This window comes from Manis pentadactyla, chromosome 1 (assembly GCF_030020395.1).
Source record: "Manis pentadactyla isolate mManPen7 chromosome 1, mManPen7.hap1, whole genome shotgun sequence".
In the NCBI taxonomy this organism is placed as follows: domain Eukaryota; kingdom Metazoa; phylum Chordata; class Mammalia; order Pholidota; family Manidae; genus Manis; species Manis pentadactyla.
In genome coordinates this window covers 225,253,617-225,268,311 of record NC_080019.1, presented here as the reverse complement: position 1 = coordinate 225,268,311, position 14,695 = coordinate 225,253,617, and the positions used below count along the sequence as shown (strand labels likewise).

General features: G+C 37.5%; 1 protein-coding gene across 3 annotated transcripts in view; it reads left to right on the top strand.

Moving 5' to 3' along the window:
* The window catches only part of SYNPR (synaptoporin), a 287,830-nt gene that overhangs the window by 233,453 nt on the left and 39,682 nt on the right, over nt 1-14,695 (top strand). For all 3 annotated transcript variants that reach the window (XM_036878241.2, XM_036878239.2, XM_036878240.2), the window contains one exon: nt 9,980-10,178. In XM_036878241.2, coding sequence (XP_036734136.1) covers nt 9,980-10,178 — 199 coding nt within the window. The remainder of the gene's footprint in view (nt 1-9,979; nt 10,179-14,695) is intronic.

Below are 14,695 nucleotides of genomic sequence, written 5' to 3'. Positions count from 1 at the left end.
TTTCAGGCTAGAATCTGAGAACAATCCCGTTTGAAATAACTGAAAGCTTCCCTTTCTACTTTTGGGGTACTAATATATTTTTCATTTTATGAAATTTTGATGATAATTACTGCCCTTAATTTTGATTTTTTTGTTTTCAGTCACCTCATCTGGCTAAATAAAAAAGTTGACAGCTCTCTGGCACCAAATAGCTGCTGGAAATTGTATTGATCCAAAAATCTAAGATGCTGGGAATGTCTGCTCTTATCTCCTCTCATCTCCCATCAGGAACAGGCTGCAAGCCATACAGATACATCAGCCTTATTCTCAGATCTGGTATTTAAGAGATGTGAGAAGGCTCTAAAAGACCTGACCCCTTCCACATACTCATTGTAAAGGGATAAAAGAGGGAAGAAGAGTCTGTAGGTTAAAGGAGGTCTGAGGGGCCTGCCAACCAAATACAATGTATGCATTTCTTTGGGTCCTGAATCAAATGAACCAACTTAAAAAAAAAATGAGACAATAAAGGAAATTTAAACACTCAGTAAATCATTTATGATATAAAGATTACTGTTCTTTTTTTAGCTATAAATGTAATACTATTGTAGTTATTTTTTAAGCATTCTAATCTTAAAAAAAATACTGAATCTTTACACATGAGGTTACATGATATCTGGAATTCATTTCAAAGTAATCCATTAGTGGAAAGGTGGGAGACACCAGGTGGTGGTTGAGATGGAAAAAGCTTGGCTATGATTTAGTGATTGTCGATTGTGGGAACAGATAAATGAGAGTTCATGGTACAACTGTCTACTTCGTGTAGGTTTGAAATTTTCTGTAAGGAAAAGCTTTTTAAAGAAACATAAGCAAGATGGACAACCCTCATACACTGTTAGTGGGAGTATAAACTCCTACAACCTTTTAGCAGGGCCTTTTGGCAATACTAATCAAAAGCCTCAAAAGTAATACATACACCTTGCAATGCTTAATTGTATGTGTCTATTTGGTGACCAATTGTTTGGTCAAACATTAGTCTAGATGTTGCAGTAAAGCAGTATCCTCCACAATGTGGGTGGAACCCATCCAAACAGTTGGAGGTCTGAAGAGCGAAGACTGAGATTTCCTCTAAAAGAAGGAATTCTGCCTTCAGACTGCAATGCAGAAATTCTACTTTCCTTGACTTTGGAATCAAGACTGAAACATCAACTCATACCCAAATCTCCAGCCCACCGTCTTGCCCTATGCATTTCATACTCGCCAGCCCAAACAATCATGTGTGCCAGTTCCTTAATATAAATTCCTTAAAATATATATCCTATTAGTTCTGTTTGCCTGGAGAACTCTGACTAATAAATTCCTTTACTCAGAAGTTCTGTTTCTAGAAATGTATCCAAAGTCAAAATGCAAATATCCAAAAAAACATGTTTAAAACATTGGTTTAACAGTCAAAAATTGGAAGCAATCAAAATGTCCACCAATGGGGGGCCATTTAGAAAATATTGTATAACCTGCACTATGTAGCTATCTAAAGCATTCTGCACAACACATAAATTCACATATCCTATGCACATATGGCTGTTAAAAAGAATAAGGTAGCTCTTCCTTTAAAAATAAGATATGGAACTATCCATATTATTAGATAGTAGTGAGCAGATTAAAGGCCCTGTTTGGGTTCCACTTTTTACAGTTGTTAGTAAGGGGGATGAAATTATGAAGAACCTTACAATTTCTTCCTTTAAACAATGATACATTGATTGAATTTTTAAAGATAACATATTTTAATGGAATTAATGATGAATCAAATCAATTTGACCAGAATTTAAAGTAAAAGTTCAGATCAGATAGATTTATACTGCCTTTACTATGTTACCTGTGTGTGTTTTTTAATGTTATAAAGATCTTTTAGTCGAATACTTTAAATTGTTTATTCATGAAACATTTCTATACTAACTAAATAAAATTGTCAGAAATAGTTATCTGGACATTCATGCTAAAAAAACACTTGGGACTATTTTTGTCTCATAATTCACTTGAGTATAGCACCACAGTTCAGGGAAGACAAGATAAGAAAATAGGATTTTCTCTGAAATATACAGGTAACAACCTCATTATTTTAATTTGACAGTGTAGAGGCTGTCTTAGTTCTCTATGACTCAAATTCTATTTAGAGAAACTCAAATTAATAAATCATAGCTTAATGAGAATGGCAGTGTCTCTTTGCAAGCCATTTTATGTGTTGTATAGAATTTTCTTTGTCTCAGTTCCATGCCAGACCATGCACTAGCTCCACCAACTCGTTCCTTTTTAATCATCTTGGAGTCTTCCTTTTTACTTTGAAATGTTTACATAATACAAACTTGGCAGTGGGAGATAAAATTTGAAAAGATCCTTCTTAGCATTATACATTTTGAATAAATTGAATAAACATCTTTCTGACTGACCTATGTTGATGAAAGCCACATCCTGAGGGGAGGGGTAGTCATTTTCCAGCCTTATCCTCATGTGTGCAAATGAATGTGCAGAAAAGGGTATTGTTTGCAGTAACCTTGATGGCATGTTCCAGTGTCTAGCTCAGTTCCTCTGCTCAGTATTTATTATTACTCTCCTAAAAAAAAAGATGGTGAAGTGGAGAGCACAAAAAGTAGTAGAAAGTTCCTCCTATGGAGACAATAAACTGTCATACATTTAGTACATAATCACATTAGAGAGAAATGTCCCTGTTTTATTTCAGAGCAGAAACACAGCATTTTGTCTTCATTTTGAGTGTTGTTTTGCTTTTCCTTTTAAGAAAATATTTTTAGTGAGTACATGCTGTTGTTACAAGAGGATGAAGCTGGTTTCGATTCAACCAAGGTTAGAGCAAAAACGTCTGGAAAAATGACTCCAGCTGCCTAAACAATGCCATCTATCTGAAGATAAGGAAGGTGGAGGCCAGTCCTTAGGTTTAGCAGGCAAGAGTGTAGATCTGCTGACTGTCTTGAAAGCAAAACATCATCAGAATCTCTGCTGCACCCCAGGATGTTGGTGAATTGAGTTGTTTTATATTTCTGCTTGTTTTGTTGTTGGATAGGACCTAGTCATGTCCCTTTTCCTCAAAGGGACCTCAGGTTACTGGTCCCTTTCAACTTCTGGCCACTGAGTCCTGCATCTCAGACAAACTCTGTCTATTCTCCTGTGCAAGATAAAGACATCAGATTTGTTTCTAACTCTAGCAACCTGAGTCCAGTCACTGGAGCTTCCCTCAGGTCTCACTGCAACAGGAATACTTCCCAAGGCTGTTCTTAGTCCCCACCTTGACCCCATCTTTTGCCTTTTTCACCCCAGTTCCCATGCCTGAGGCTCTGTGAAGGCAGACTCCCTGGGTTTTGTGCCTCATATGGCGTTAGGGGCATAAAGGACATCTTGCTCTAATCAATGTGTGAATCTATAGAACCAGTTTGAAATCACTCACAAGCCAGGGGAGCAGTGGAACAAATGGTCACAGACCCCATACATTCATCCCCTGACACTCCTGTGTTGAAAACTAACTGAAAGCGGCAGGAGAGGAAGCCAGTGCAAGAGGGCCATCTCTAAACAGCGCGGTGTGGGGAGTCAGTAAATGTGCGCCTGACTGGGAACTGTTAATAGCACTGTACATTTTTCATATGGCAGGTCAAGAGTAAGAGCCTTGGGATCAGATGGACTCTGTTTCAAGCCCTTACTTCAACAGGTTGCTTAACCATTCAGCTCCTCACTTTCCTCAATGCTAAAATAAGGTTATTAGTACCCACTTCATCAAGTTTGGAGGTTTAAGTGAGATAATATGTGAAAGCATTTGGTATGGTGCCTGGTATGTGCTTGATGAGCATCAGTTGGTGATCAGTATCCAGTAGTGGTAGAATTGGAATCGCTCTCATTATCCTAAATAGCATTGCCACATGTCATGCTTCAGGTACAGCAAGAAAAGCAAGGGGGCTTTCCTTTTCAGCCTCCTAGAAATTTCCACTCCCATTCCTCACCACTCATTGCCGTCTCTGCTTCGCAGCGCTAATGACTGGCACACAGGGCTCAACAGAGTGAATGAAGGAATTGAGTACAATGGAGAATTCGGTAGTTTGGAAAACCTAGAAATGGAATTTGAGTCATACAGCTGGTATCAGAAAGCCTGGATTCTAAGTTTGCCTCTTCTGTGTACTAACTGGTTATCTTTGATGATTCATTCAAGATGACTGAGCTCTAGCTTCCTCATCTGTAAATTAGAGGTCCTGGGGAGAAAAATTGAGACACGGTGTGTGAAAGTGTTTGTAAACTCCCAGAATTTTGTAGTGATTTATGCTGTGAATCATATAGGTGGAGCAAGAACAGGTGTGTGTGAGTGTGTAAATGCATTTATTATATACATACACAAATAGCAAAAGAAAAAATCTAAATCTAGACAAATGCCAATCTTCCATGTTGGGAAGAGAGAAAAAAATGGAGCAGGAGGGTTAAAGTCTTTATCAACCGGTAAAAAGGATTGGAATAGGGGTTGTAGAGAATGATCAAGTAAGAGAAACATGCTCAGCACTACAATTAGCCAGTTACCCTCTGATCTTCCCTTGGCCACTTTAATCTAGCTATCTGACTGCAGCGTGCTCCCAGCACCCTTAAGGCTTCCCACATTGGCTGCTGAGCAGGGACCACCACCTTGGGGACATGCCATTACTGTCTTGCCCTGAGCCACCCCCAGATGTATTGGTAGAAACTTTAGTCCTGTTTTCTGCCAAGATATTGTCAATAATTTCAAAAGTCTTATTACCCAATGCCCAAACCGGTATGATACTACCTAAAGATGAACCTGTGCTGTCCTTTACCGAATATCTTACTTTTCATAAAGAACCACAAACACTGTGATGATCACAATTTCAGGACATGATGCAGTCAGGTTCATTTGCCATGTATTTGCTCTGTTCTGAGTAAAATGTTAGAATAACCCAGGTCAAAATTTGTAGAATAGGAACCTAAAGATATTTTATTAATTGGTGTACAGGGATTCAACACTATCATTGCTGGGTACACTGCACAATGCCTGATTCACATACTTCAAGGTGGAAGCACAACAAATATTGGTTTATAATCCTATTTCGTATAAACTATTGGTCTACCATTGGGTTAGATGGCATGGATTAGATAGCTTGGTTGTTACTATATAGACATTCAGCTGGAAATCTAAGGATGCAGTCACTTCTGAAGCAGAGACCAAAATGTGCAGCAGTTAACGAGTGTAGGCTCCTAATCCTACTTGCATTCGAGATTCATCTCTGCCCTCCACTAGCTCCAAGACCTCAGGCAAGCTCACTACCCACTCCAAGCCTCAGTTTCCTCATTTACATAATGGCACAGTAATAGTACCTACCCAAGAAAGTTGTCATGAGCATTAAGTGAGATACAAGTCAGTAAAGAAGCTAGCACAATGCCTAGAGGTTGAAAAATATCAGTGGCGATTATCATATTTTTATTAATAAAGCAACACCAATTTGCTTAATATTTTTCCAGACCCTACAAACAGAACTAAAAACTGGGTGCCCAGCAGTTCCTTCAGTTTAATTGAAGCAGCAGTGAAATGTACTATGTTTAAGCACTGGAAAAAAATTCACAACAAACAAACAACTACTCTAACATGGAGGCTTTTTGTTGATAGACACAATGCAGTAATACCAACAAAATCCAATTACCCCTTGACTGAGTCAGGCCAGGAAAGAAGGGGATTATACATTTGAAATCAACAAATTGGATTTGGTCCCTTTTGCAGGCTCAGCAATTGCTCCCTGACTAGTTCCTCACAAGATCAGAGACGGCCCCGTTGGCTTCCAGATTCTGTCAACTGACACACTTGCTCTGTACAGAACAGTGTTTTTCCTTGTTTAGTTTCTAAATGAATGGTACTTGCTTCCCAGTTATTACAGCTGTGAAACACATGCTGACCATCAAATCTCTCCCCCCAAAATAAAGCACATATATTTAATGCATATATATAACTGTTGCTTAAAAGATGCTTTCTGTTAAAATATGTATGTTTAGTAATAGATGCCATCCTGTAGCATTCAGAGTATTCAGTGATATGAATTATTACGCTCAGACTAATTTGAGCTGATGTGCTTTTCCTTTATAAACGATCCCAGCTCCCACCTCCCTGCCACAGAACAGGCAATAGCTTAGAGCTTCACTCCCATTTCTTCTCTTTCTCCTGACTTAACCTTAGCATGGCTGGTGAACTAAATACCAAGCTATGGATCACTGATATTAATAAGCACAGCAGATTTGATAGTGATTTTTTATTTTTGTCTTGTACAGGTAAGTACAATGAACATTTACTGTGAATCAACACGATAAGTTAGTAACAGGGAAAATGTTGATATTCAGCTGATTGCATAGAAAAAGAACCAATTATTTTCCTCTTCCCCACTGCCCTCACCGCACACAGACATGGCAGACTGAGGCTGTATGTGTTAGCTGAGGAGATTGGCATGTTGGAAGCATTGCTGATCCTGGCACCTGGAAAAGCAAGTGTGCATGTCTCTAAATAGTTGCAGTGGGTGACGTGGCCCTGCTTGCTGTTTTTGCTTTACATGTTGTTTATTATGAGAAAATCTTTGTCTTAAGAAAAGGCCCCAGCTCTATAACCTGGTCTGTAAGACCTTGGCTACTTCTCCAGCTCATCCTGCACCCCTCATCCCCTATCCCTCTATATGCCAGTTTCCCAGCCCATATAGCACCCCTTCCGTGTGCTAGGCTCCTGACCGCTGCAGGATCTTGGTGCATGCTCTTTCCTATGTGTTTTTTAACAGCTGATAATTCACATATCATACAATTTTTTTATTTTAAATGTACACTGTGATGGCTTTTAGTGTATTCGCAGAGCTGTGCATCCATCACCACAATCAATTCTAGAATATTTTCATTACCCCAAAAAGAAATCCTGTACCACTTAGCCATCATCCCCAATTCTCGCATCTTACCTCCTCCCCAGCCCTAAGCAAAAACTAACCTACGTTTTGTCCTCATGGATATGCCTTCTCTGAATATTTCATATAAATGGAATAATACAATTTGTGGTCCTCTGTGTGACTGGTTTCTTTCATTCAACATGATGGTCTCAGTTAATTCATATTGTAGCATGTATCAGCACTTAATTCCTTCTTACTGACAAACAATATCCATCATATTGATATACTACATTTTATTTACCCATTCATCAGTTAATGGACATTTGGGTTATTTCCACTTTTTGGTTATTATGAATAATGCTGCTATGAATATTCTTTTCTTTTTTTTTCTATTTTTTTCTCTTTTAATTAAGATGTCATTGATACACAATCTTATGAAGGTTCCACATGAACAACATTGTGGTTTCAACATTCACCTGTATTATCAAGTCCCCGCCACATGCTCCATTGAAGCCACTGTCTGTCAGCGTAGTAAGATGCTATAGAGTCATTACTTGTCTTGCTATGAACATTCTTGTACAAGTTTTTGTGCAAACAAAAATAAATATTCATCTTGGGTATGTATCTAGGAGTGGAATTGCTAGATCATATGATAACTCTACGTTTAACCATCTGAAAAACAGCCAGTTTCCCAAAGTGGCTGCACCATATTACATTCCCACCAGCAATGTGTGAAAGTTCCAATTTATCTAATTGGAACTGTTATTCCATTCTTACCATCTATTTTTATTATAGCCATCCTAGTGGATGTAAAGGAACCTTTCATTGTGTTTCCTTTCTTTCAAGCTGGATAATTTCTACTCATATTTCAAGCTACACCTTAAAAATCACTTCCACAGGGAATGTTACCTTGCCCACCCCATCCCCAGGCTAGTCTTAGGCTCCTCTCAGGAAACCAGTCTTTTCCTTCTAAACTTGAAGCTTGTCACGGGCAGAGACCATCCCATTTATTTGTTCCCCAGCATCTAGCCATTGTGTGAACTACAAAGCTGCTTGCTAAGCATTTGTTGAATAATGGCATATTATGAAATAATGAGAAAGAAGTGTACATTATCTGAAAATCACCTGTATCTGAATTATTGGCAATGTTTTCTTTCCCAATCTGTCATTTTCAGAATTCCCACAGACCAAACCTTTGACAAATATTTTAATACCTCTGGCAAAAGGAGGAAAGGGGCTCCATAATATAACCATGATGAATGCTTCTATTTCCTGAATTTTTCTGTTGCTTCATAGCTTTCTGGTTGATAAGAAACAGGAGGAAATTCAGTTTACACAAGCAAAATTAAGTGAACTGTATAAACAGTTCTTTAAGTCAAGCAATAAATGCATAAACAGTCATTGTCTTAGAAATAAGGACCTCAGGGGGACTGGACTTGCTTTGGCTGTCAACAAGGCCATATCCCTAGAGATTTCAGTTCACTAGGTCTAGAATTCAGTAGGTTCACAAGGCCCTGGAATACACATTTTTAACAAGGCCCCTATTGATTCTGGTGCTAGTGGTCCTTGGGCTTCACTTTGAAAAAGCATTCATCCTAGCTAATATTCTCATTATTAAAGAGAAACAGGTTAATGAAGAGGTTTAAAGAATCAAGCTCTGGGGTCAGACACAGATTTAAATCCCTGGCCCAATTTACTAGCTATGTGGTTTAGGACAAATTACTTAATATTTCTAAGCCTGTTTCGTTGTCTTTAAAGGGGGAGGGGGCAACAAAGTGCCTATGTATAGGGTTGCCTTGGGCATTAAAATAACTAATGCATGTAGAATACAGTATCTGGCACATAAATACTCCAATGTGTTAGCTGCTGTTGTTACTATTCTTTTGTCATTATATTATTATCTAAATTGTAAGAGAATATGCACAATTGATCTGTTTTAAAGGGATTAGATGGTAGGATCCCTTCTTACTTGGTAAGAAAAATATTTCCTAAGTGTAAGTTGGGAATTTACTAGGTCCATCAACAGCTTTGTCATCATTGTTACTTTTGTAGATAATTTTCCAAGTGGTACCTGATAATGCTAAGCCTTATTCATATCTTTATCTGAGTGCCTCCCTAAAATGAAGGGATGTTTTAGTCATTTCTGAAGAAGCAGAGTTTTGGTTCCTATATGAAATTACAGATCACCACTTACTTCACAGCATGAGCTACTGTATAGGATTATAACACATTTCCTTAGGTGTCATTTACTAAGCAGAAAGCATTACCCCCAAAATCTCATTTTTCTCTATGAAATAATATATTGTGCCTGAATGCTGTCCTGGAGGAATTTACTCTCTAAAGTAGAAGTTCTAAAAGTTCAAATTAGAATCTGTCTTACAGATCAAGAATCAAGAATGCTCATTCATTTATCCAAGTGCCGAACAAGTACAGGTGTTCAGAACACACAGAAAAGAAGAAAACCAAGATCTACACAATCAAGAAGTGGACAGTGGAGACAGAATTAAATAACACTGGCAATTAAATACATTACCAAAACAGTGTGACTGGTGATGAGTGCAATGAATAATATGAAACAAGTAACAGAAAACATCTACTGGAAAGGAGCTATTTTAGATTAATGGACATGAAAAGGCTCTGCCAGATGATGTTTGAGCAGACAACTGAATGCCAAGAAGAAGCCAACCATGGAAAACGTCAGGGGACAGGGTGATTTAGGAAAAGGGAACAGAATGAAAAGACCCTAAGCCAGGAGCATGGTATCAGGACCTGATGTAAGACCTGGTGGGTCACATTAAGAAGTTAGGGTTTGAGTCCAAGTACAGTGAGAAAGCACTAGAGAATTTAAAGCAGGAGGATGCCATAGTAAAATGTATCATCATTTCATTTGACTAGCCATTGTGAAGCCCAGTGGAACGATGTCTACCTGCAATATTTACTTCCATGTTTCCAGCCATCAGCTCTGTAATTTCTTTAATGAACTTGTCTTAAAACTCCTGCATCTCATCTCACTTTGCTTTAGAACATGTAAACATAAGGCATCTACTTTTCCCTTCACAGCATTTTAAAGAATCTCCTTAAATCTGGCACCTTAGGTTGCACCAGGTGACGTTTGAGGTGCCTACCTGCGAGGGGAAAGAGAGGCAGAAGCTGGCACTGATTGGTGACTCCTCCTCTTCAGCTGAGTTCTTTGTCACCGTCGCTGTCTTCGCCTTCCTCTACTCCTTGGCTGCCACTGTCGTTTACATTTTCTTCCAGAACAAGTATCGGGAAAACAACCGAGGTCCACTCATCGTAAGTGCTTTACTTTTTGAAATAACTTTTTTTTGTCTGCTCTAATTTCTTTTCCCAGGGCTTGAAGGGCTTTGGAGTTGCCCAAGCCCTTGGGGTTTGTTGTTTTTTTTAACCACATTCTTTTTCATCCAATTCTCTCGGATCTAAAACAAAAATACAATGGCTGTCATTCTTTTTTTCCTCTGCACTGAAAAAATATCAACTAACACTTGCTAGAAGCCCCTCAGAAATAAATGGTTGGAAATCTCATGAGATCAAGAAAAAGTCCTGAGGCTTGCTGCAGATTTATTTATAATTCCAGGATCATAGAGTGAGTTAACCATTTTCCTTACCAGTTATTTAGGCATTGTGACTTGTGCTCATTTGAAATGCATTATTCCCTTAATATATGATAGGCTGGGCATAGAAGTGTTTTCTTCAAAGATGGAGCTTTCCATTTCTGAATCTCTTATCTCTCTCAATCTCTGTTTCTACCACCAGCCTTCCTCCCGCTTTCTTTTTCATTACACAGTGGTTCAAGGACTCACATGGATGAAACCAGTACAGCCCAGCATACGCAAATAGGGACACATGTGCACCTAGGGAGCACAACAGTTCTCAGAGGTGTACATGGCATGGGTAATTTTAAGAAAATTAATCTTAAATTTCTCAACCTTCAGATGTACAACTGCCTAAAATTTACCTTACCGAGAATGCCCTAGATGTGAAAATATCTTGCTGTCTTCTTTCTTAATCACCTACTCCCATTTTGTAAAAGAATAGCATCCTTCTTTTTATCCCAAATATTACTACATAGTACATCACTAGGAGGCAAAACATTTGAGGTGCTAAGAAAAGGGACCATTTGCAATATTGATGTTGGTGATTCTAATGCCTGAGTAATATACTCTTGTATATAAGGAAGGTTCCAGTTTTTTTCTTTCAACAGAATTGAAAGTCCTAATTTACTCATCATCTGATAGATCATTAAGAAATAAGTTTTGATGACAGATCATTACGTGATCTGAGACATAACTCAAAAATAATGCAAAGAAATCAATGACATTCCTATAACAAAACTCTATCCATTCTCATCTACTTATGTGAGCAAGCTTTCTCAGCACATTTTAAAATGAAAAATGGGAAGAGAATTTATGTTGAATCATGTCCCATTCTAGAAATAAATATTTGTCCCCCAAAATACATAAACTAATTGAAGGGAAAAAAGCCCCATACATTTCTAATTAAAATTTTACCTCTTAAATTCAGTAGTTATTAAAATATACGATACATTTGTGTTGTTTTGGACAATTGTGCATTAGTAGTATTTGTAATGATCACCCAACCCAAAAGAATATTTTGATACTTAAAGCATTAAGGTCATGGATAATTGAAAAGTAATTAAAATTTATATACATTGTTTTATTGCAAAGAAATATAATAAGATGATAGATAAAATGCTTTCCAACATAAAGATATTATATTAGGTTATAATTCTGTGAGGAAAATATAATAGAGATACAAGCCCAAAGAGAACAAAAGGAACATATAAGATTTCCAACTGTTAAAGAGGAAATTTTTATTAATTTTTAATGGAAAATAGAGAGTACAAATAACTATTCATTAGATTCATTTAAAAATGAATATTTTACAATGTTTCAAAATATCAGTACTTATGCAAGAAATTATATTCTTTGCAACTATTCAGACTTAATAAAAAGGCAACTAGATGTCAGCTTTATACAAGTCAAAACACAGTTTTTCAGAATTCTTTTAGGGAGTATATGAGTAAAATAAATTTTACAGAATCTCTAAATCTGTATATTATAGAAATCTGAACCTTAAAATAAACACATTTTGAAAAGTAACTGGGAGTAATCTCTGTTGGTAGAGCTTTGTGATTAAGTTTGAAAAGACTGAAAAAATTCTAAATTGTATCACTTTTACTGTGCTATCTTGGAAAAACAAGAGGTAGGCAGAACTTGAACCTTTGGACAGGTGTCCTTTTTTTTTTTTTCTCCCAAATTGGAGATAATAGCCTTCATGGTTTTAAATATGTTTAACAGTCATTGAAGTTGGGCTCATCCCTCCAGTGATGTGCAGATAGATACACAAGAGGGATCACTATATATACCATAAAATTGCATGCAAGCATCCATTCCTGGATACATGCATACAGTTTCATGCAATTCTAAAGTCTGAGGAAATATCCTGACTTCCAGAGAGAAGTTGACTCAGCTAGTTTGCTCATAATGTGGGAAAAGGTCTGTTTGGTTATATAGAACCACATTCCCCTCAAATGAAGTAATCTCATGAAGGCATGCTACTTCATCTCTGTGTAAATAGTCTTTCCCATCAAGCAGGATATAATGAAATCCTGAATTATGTACTACATTGGGTAGGTTTTGTTCTATTAAATCATGAAGGAAAAGGGGGGCTGTGCAGAAGATCATTCTAAGTAATAAAAAAGGAAAGATTTCTAGATGAAACTTCTGTAATATAAAAACTGATGTGCTTATTACTTGGTAGATAAAAGTTAATTTTTAAATGAGCCTGAGTCCTAAGAGTCACAGAGGCAGAATGAATGGGGAGAATCAGCCTGCTGCTCTTGCAGCCGTGAATGGCACAGTTTACCTGTTCTAATCCCACATGACAAGGCCATCCATGATTGGAGGCTGGGGGGAAGGGTGGGCTATTATAACCCCCTTTAGCTGTGAGTTAGCAGATTAAAGAAAAGCCACAGTGTAAAATCTCAGGAAGGTGATTCATACCTAAGAAAACTTTGAGATATTATGTTAACAACAATAGTACTTGTTTTAAGCCAATCCCAATTATCCAGAAACATGACTGCTGATCATTAGCTGGGTCTCTTTGTTCTTGTTACCATCTATTCCTTTTTTGTTACTGTTGCTTTGTTTTTTTAACAAAATACACGTTTTTCGTTATTCTGTAATTCAAGATTCTCCAAGTCAAATAAACTTGTAGTCTGAAACAAGGTTACTGTATAGTATGCTGACATAAACTAATTCAAACAGTTTAAAGAAGTCAGGTATCCTTCTAAGCTAGTTCACATCTAAAAATTAACAATTTCTCATCTTGCTCTATAATCCTTTAGGATATGACCTCATACATCACACAGAAATAAGACCAGTGTGTAGGAAAGTGATGAGGATGCAGTGGTGTTGATGATAATGACAATAACAACAACTGGTACTGATTGAGTTTCTACAGTATGTCTAGCTGATTCACTACTCACAGCAACCCTAGCTGACATTATTATTCACATTTATAGATGAGGAAAGGGAGACTTGGGGAGATATCCCAACTCCCAGGCCACATTACTAATAGCTAGAAGGTAGAGTTTGAACCCAGGTCTCTCCAAATCCAGGGACCAAATTCAAAACTACCATTCAAGACAGTTCAAAATACTGATAGGCAATGTGCTATGAAGTTAATGAGGTACAAGTGGGTAAGACAAATTGCTTTATATACCTGGACAGCTCCTATATTGTCTTACTCTGGATATAGAGAACCCAAGCCCTGTAATCTCTAGACTTTTCTGCTCATTTGACTGTCAGAGACATCTTTTTATTTCCTTCAAAATCCCTTTGGAGTTATGGAATGACTGCTGTGAATTTATGAGGCTAGAATCACTGGAGGGTTCTGGTTCTGTCAGTCATCTCTGTTGCACATGGAAGATGTCAGAGATAGATAGGAAGGTTTCAGACTGCCAAGGATCAATGTATATTATAAATCAGAGATTACCAGGACTAATTCCTATACATCTTCAAGCAGTTGCAGGCAATTTCAGACAGACCGGGGCCAAGCGTTTTTTTTAATACCTTTTTCTATTGAACATGCTTGACGAGAATGCATGCATTTAAGTAAAAAGGAGAATGTGAATGTCTTTAGAAGTAATGTAATTGTTAATGATGCTGAATGATACAACAGGGAGAAAATAAGGCCAAAGGAATCAGCCAGCTACTGTATATCACTACAGAAAGTGCCTTCTCATACAGATGAATAAATACCAGTTCTCGGTAAGCAGAAGCGGCCACCTGAATGGTATATGATTGTGGAATTGAAATATCACCTCTTGTTACATCATTTTGTCATGTTCCTTAGAGTACAGTTTTAAAGCCAATCTCCTGCCTAGATTTCTGTGACAAGATGTTCTGAGCCGTTTTCAGACCTCATGTCAAATAGTGACACTGTGAACTTTAGGGTTTTTTTTCATATTAATGTAAAGTAGGTTTAAAAAATACCTTATCTTACAGAGCTGATAGAGTGCTCAAAGAATGAATATATTATAAGCACTATCCCTCATTTTGGTGAATCCTTGTTGCAGGAGGTTTGGTTTAAAGTAACTACTCTAGGAGTTAAGGAGAATCAGTATCCTCCTTACAATTTTGTGGAAAAGGCAACAGCTGTGTTGTTCAAAGTCTGCTTTTCCCATAAAGAGACCAGGTTGGCCAGAGACAGTTTATGAGACAAGTACTTACTCATTGCAGGCACTCAGTGGTGTCATGGCTCACATT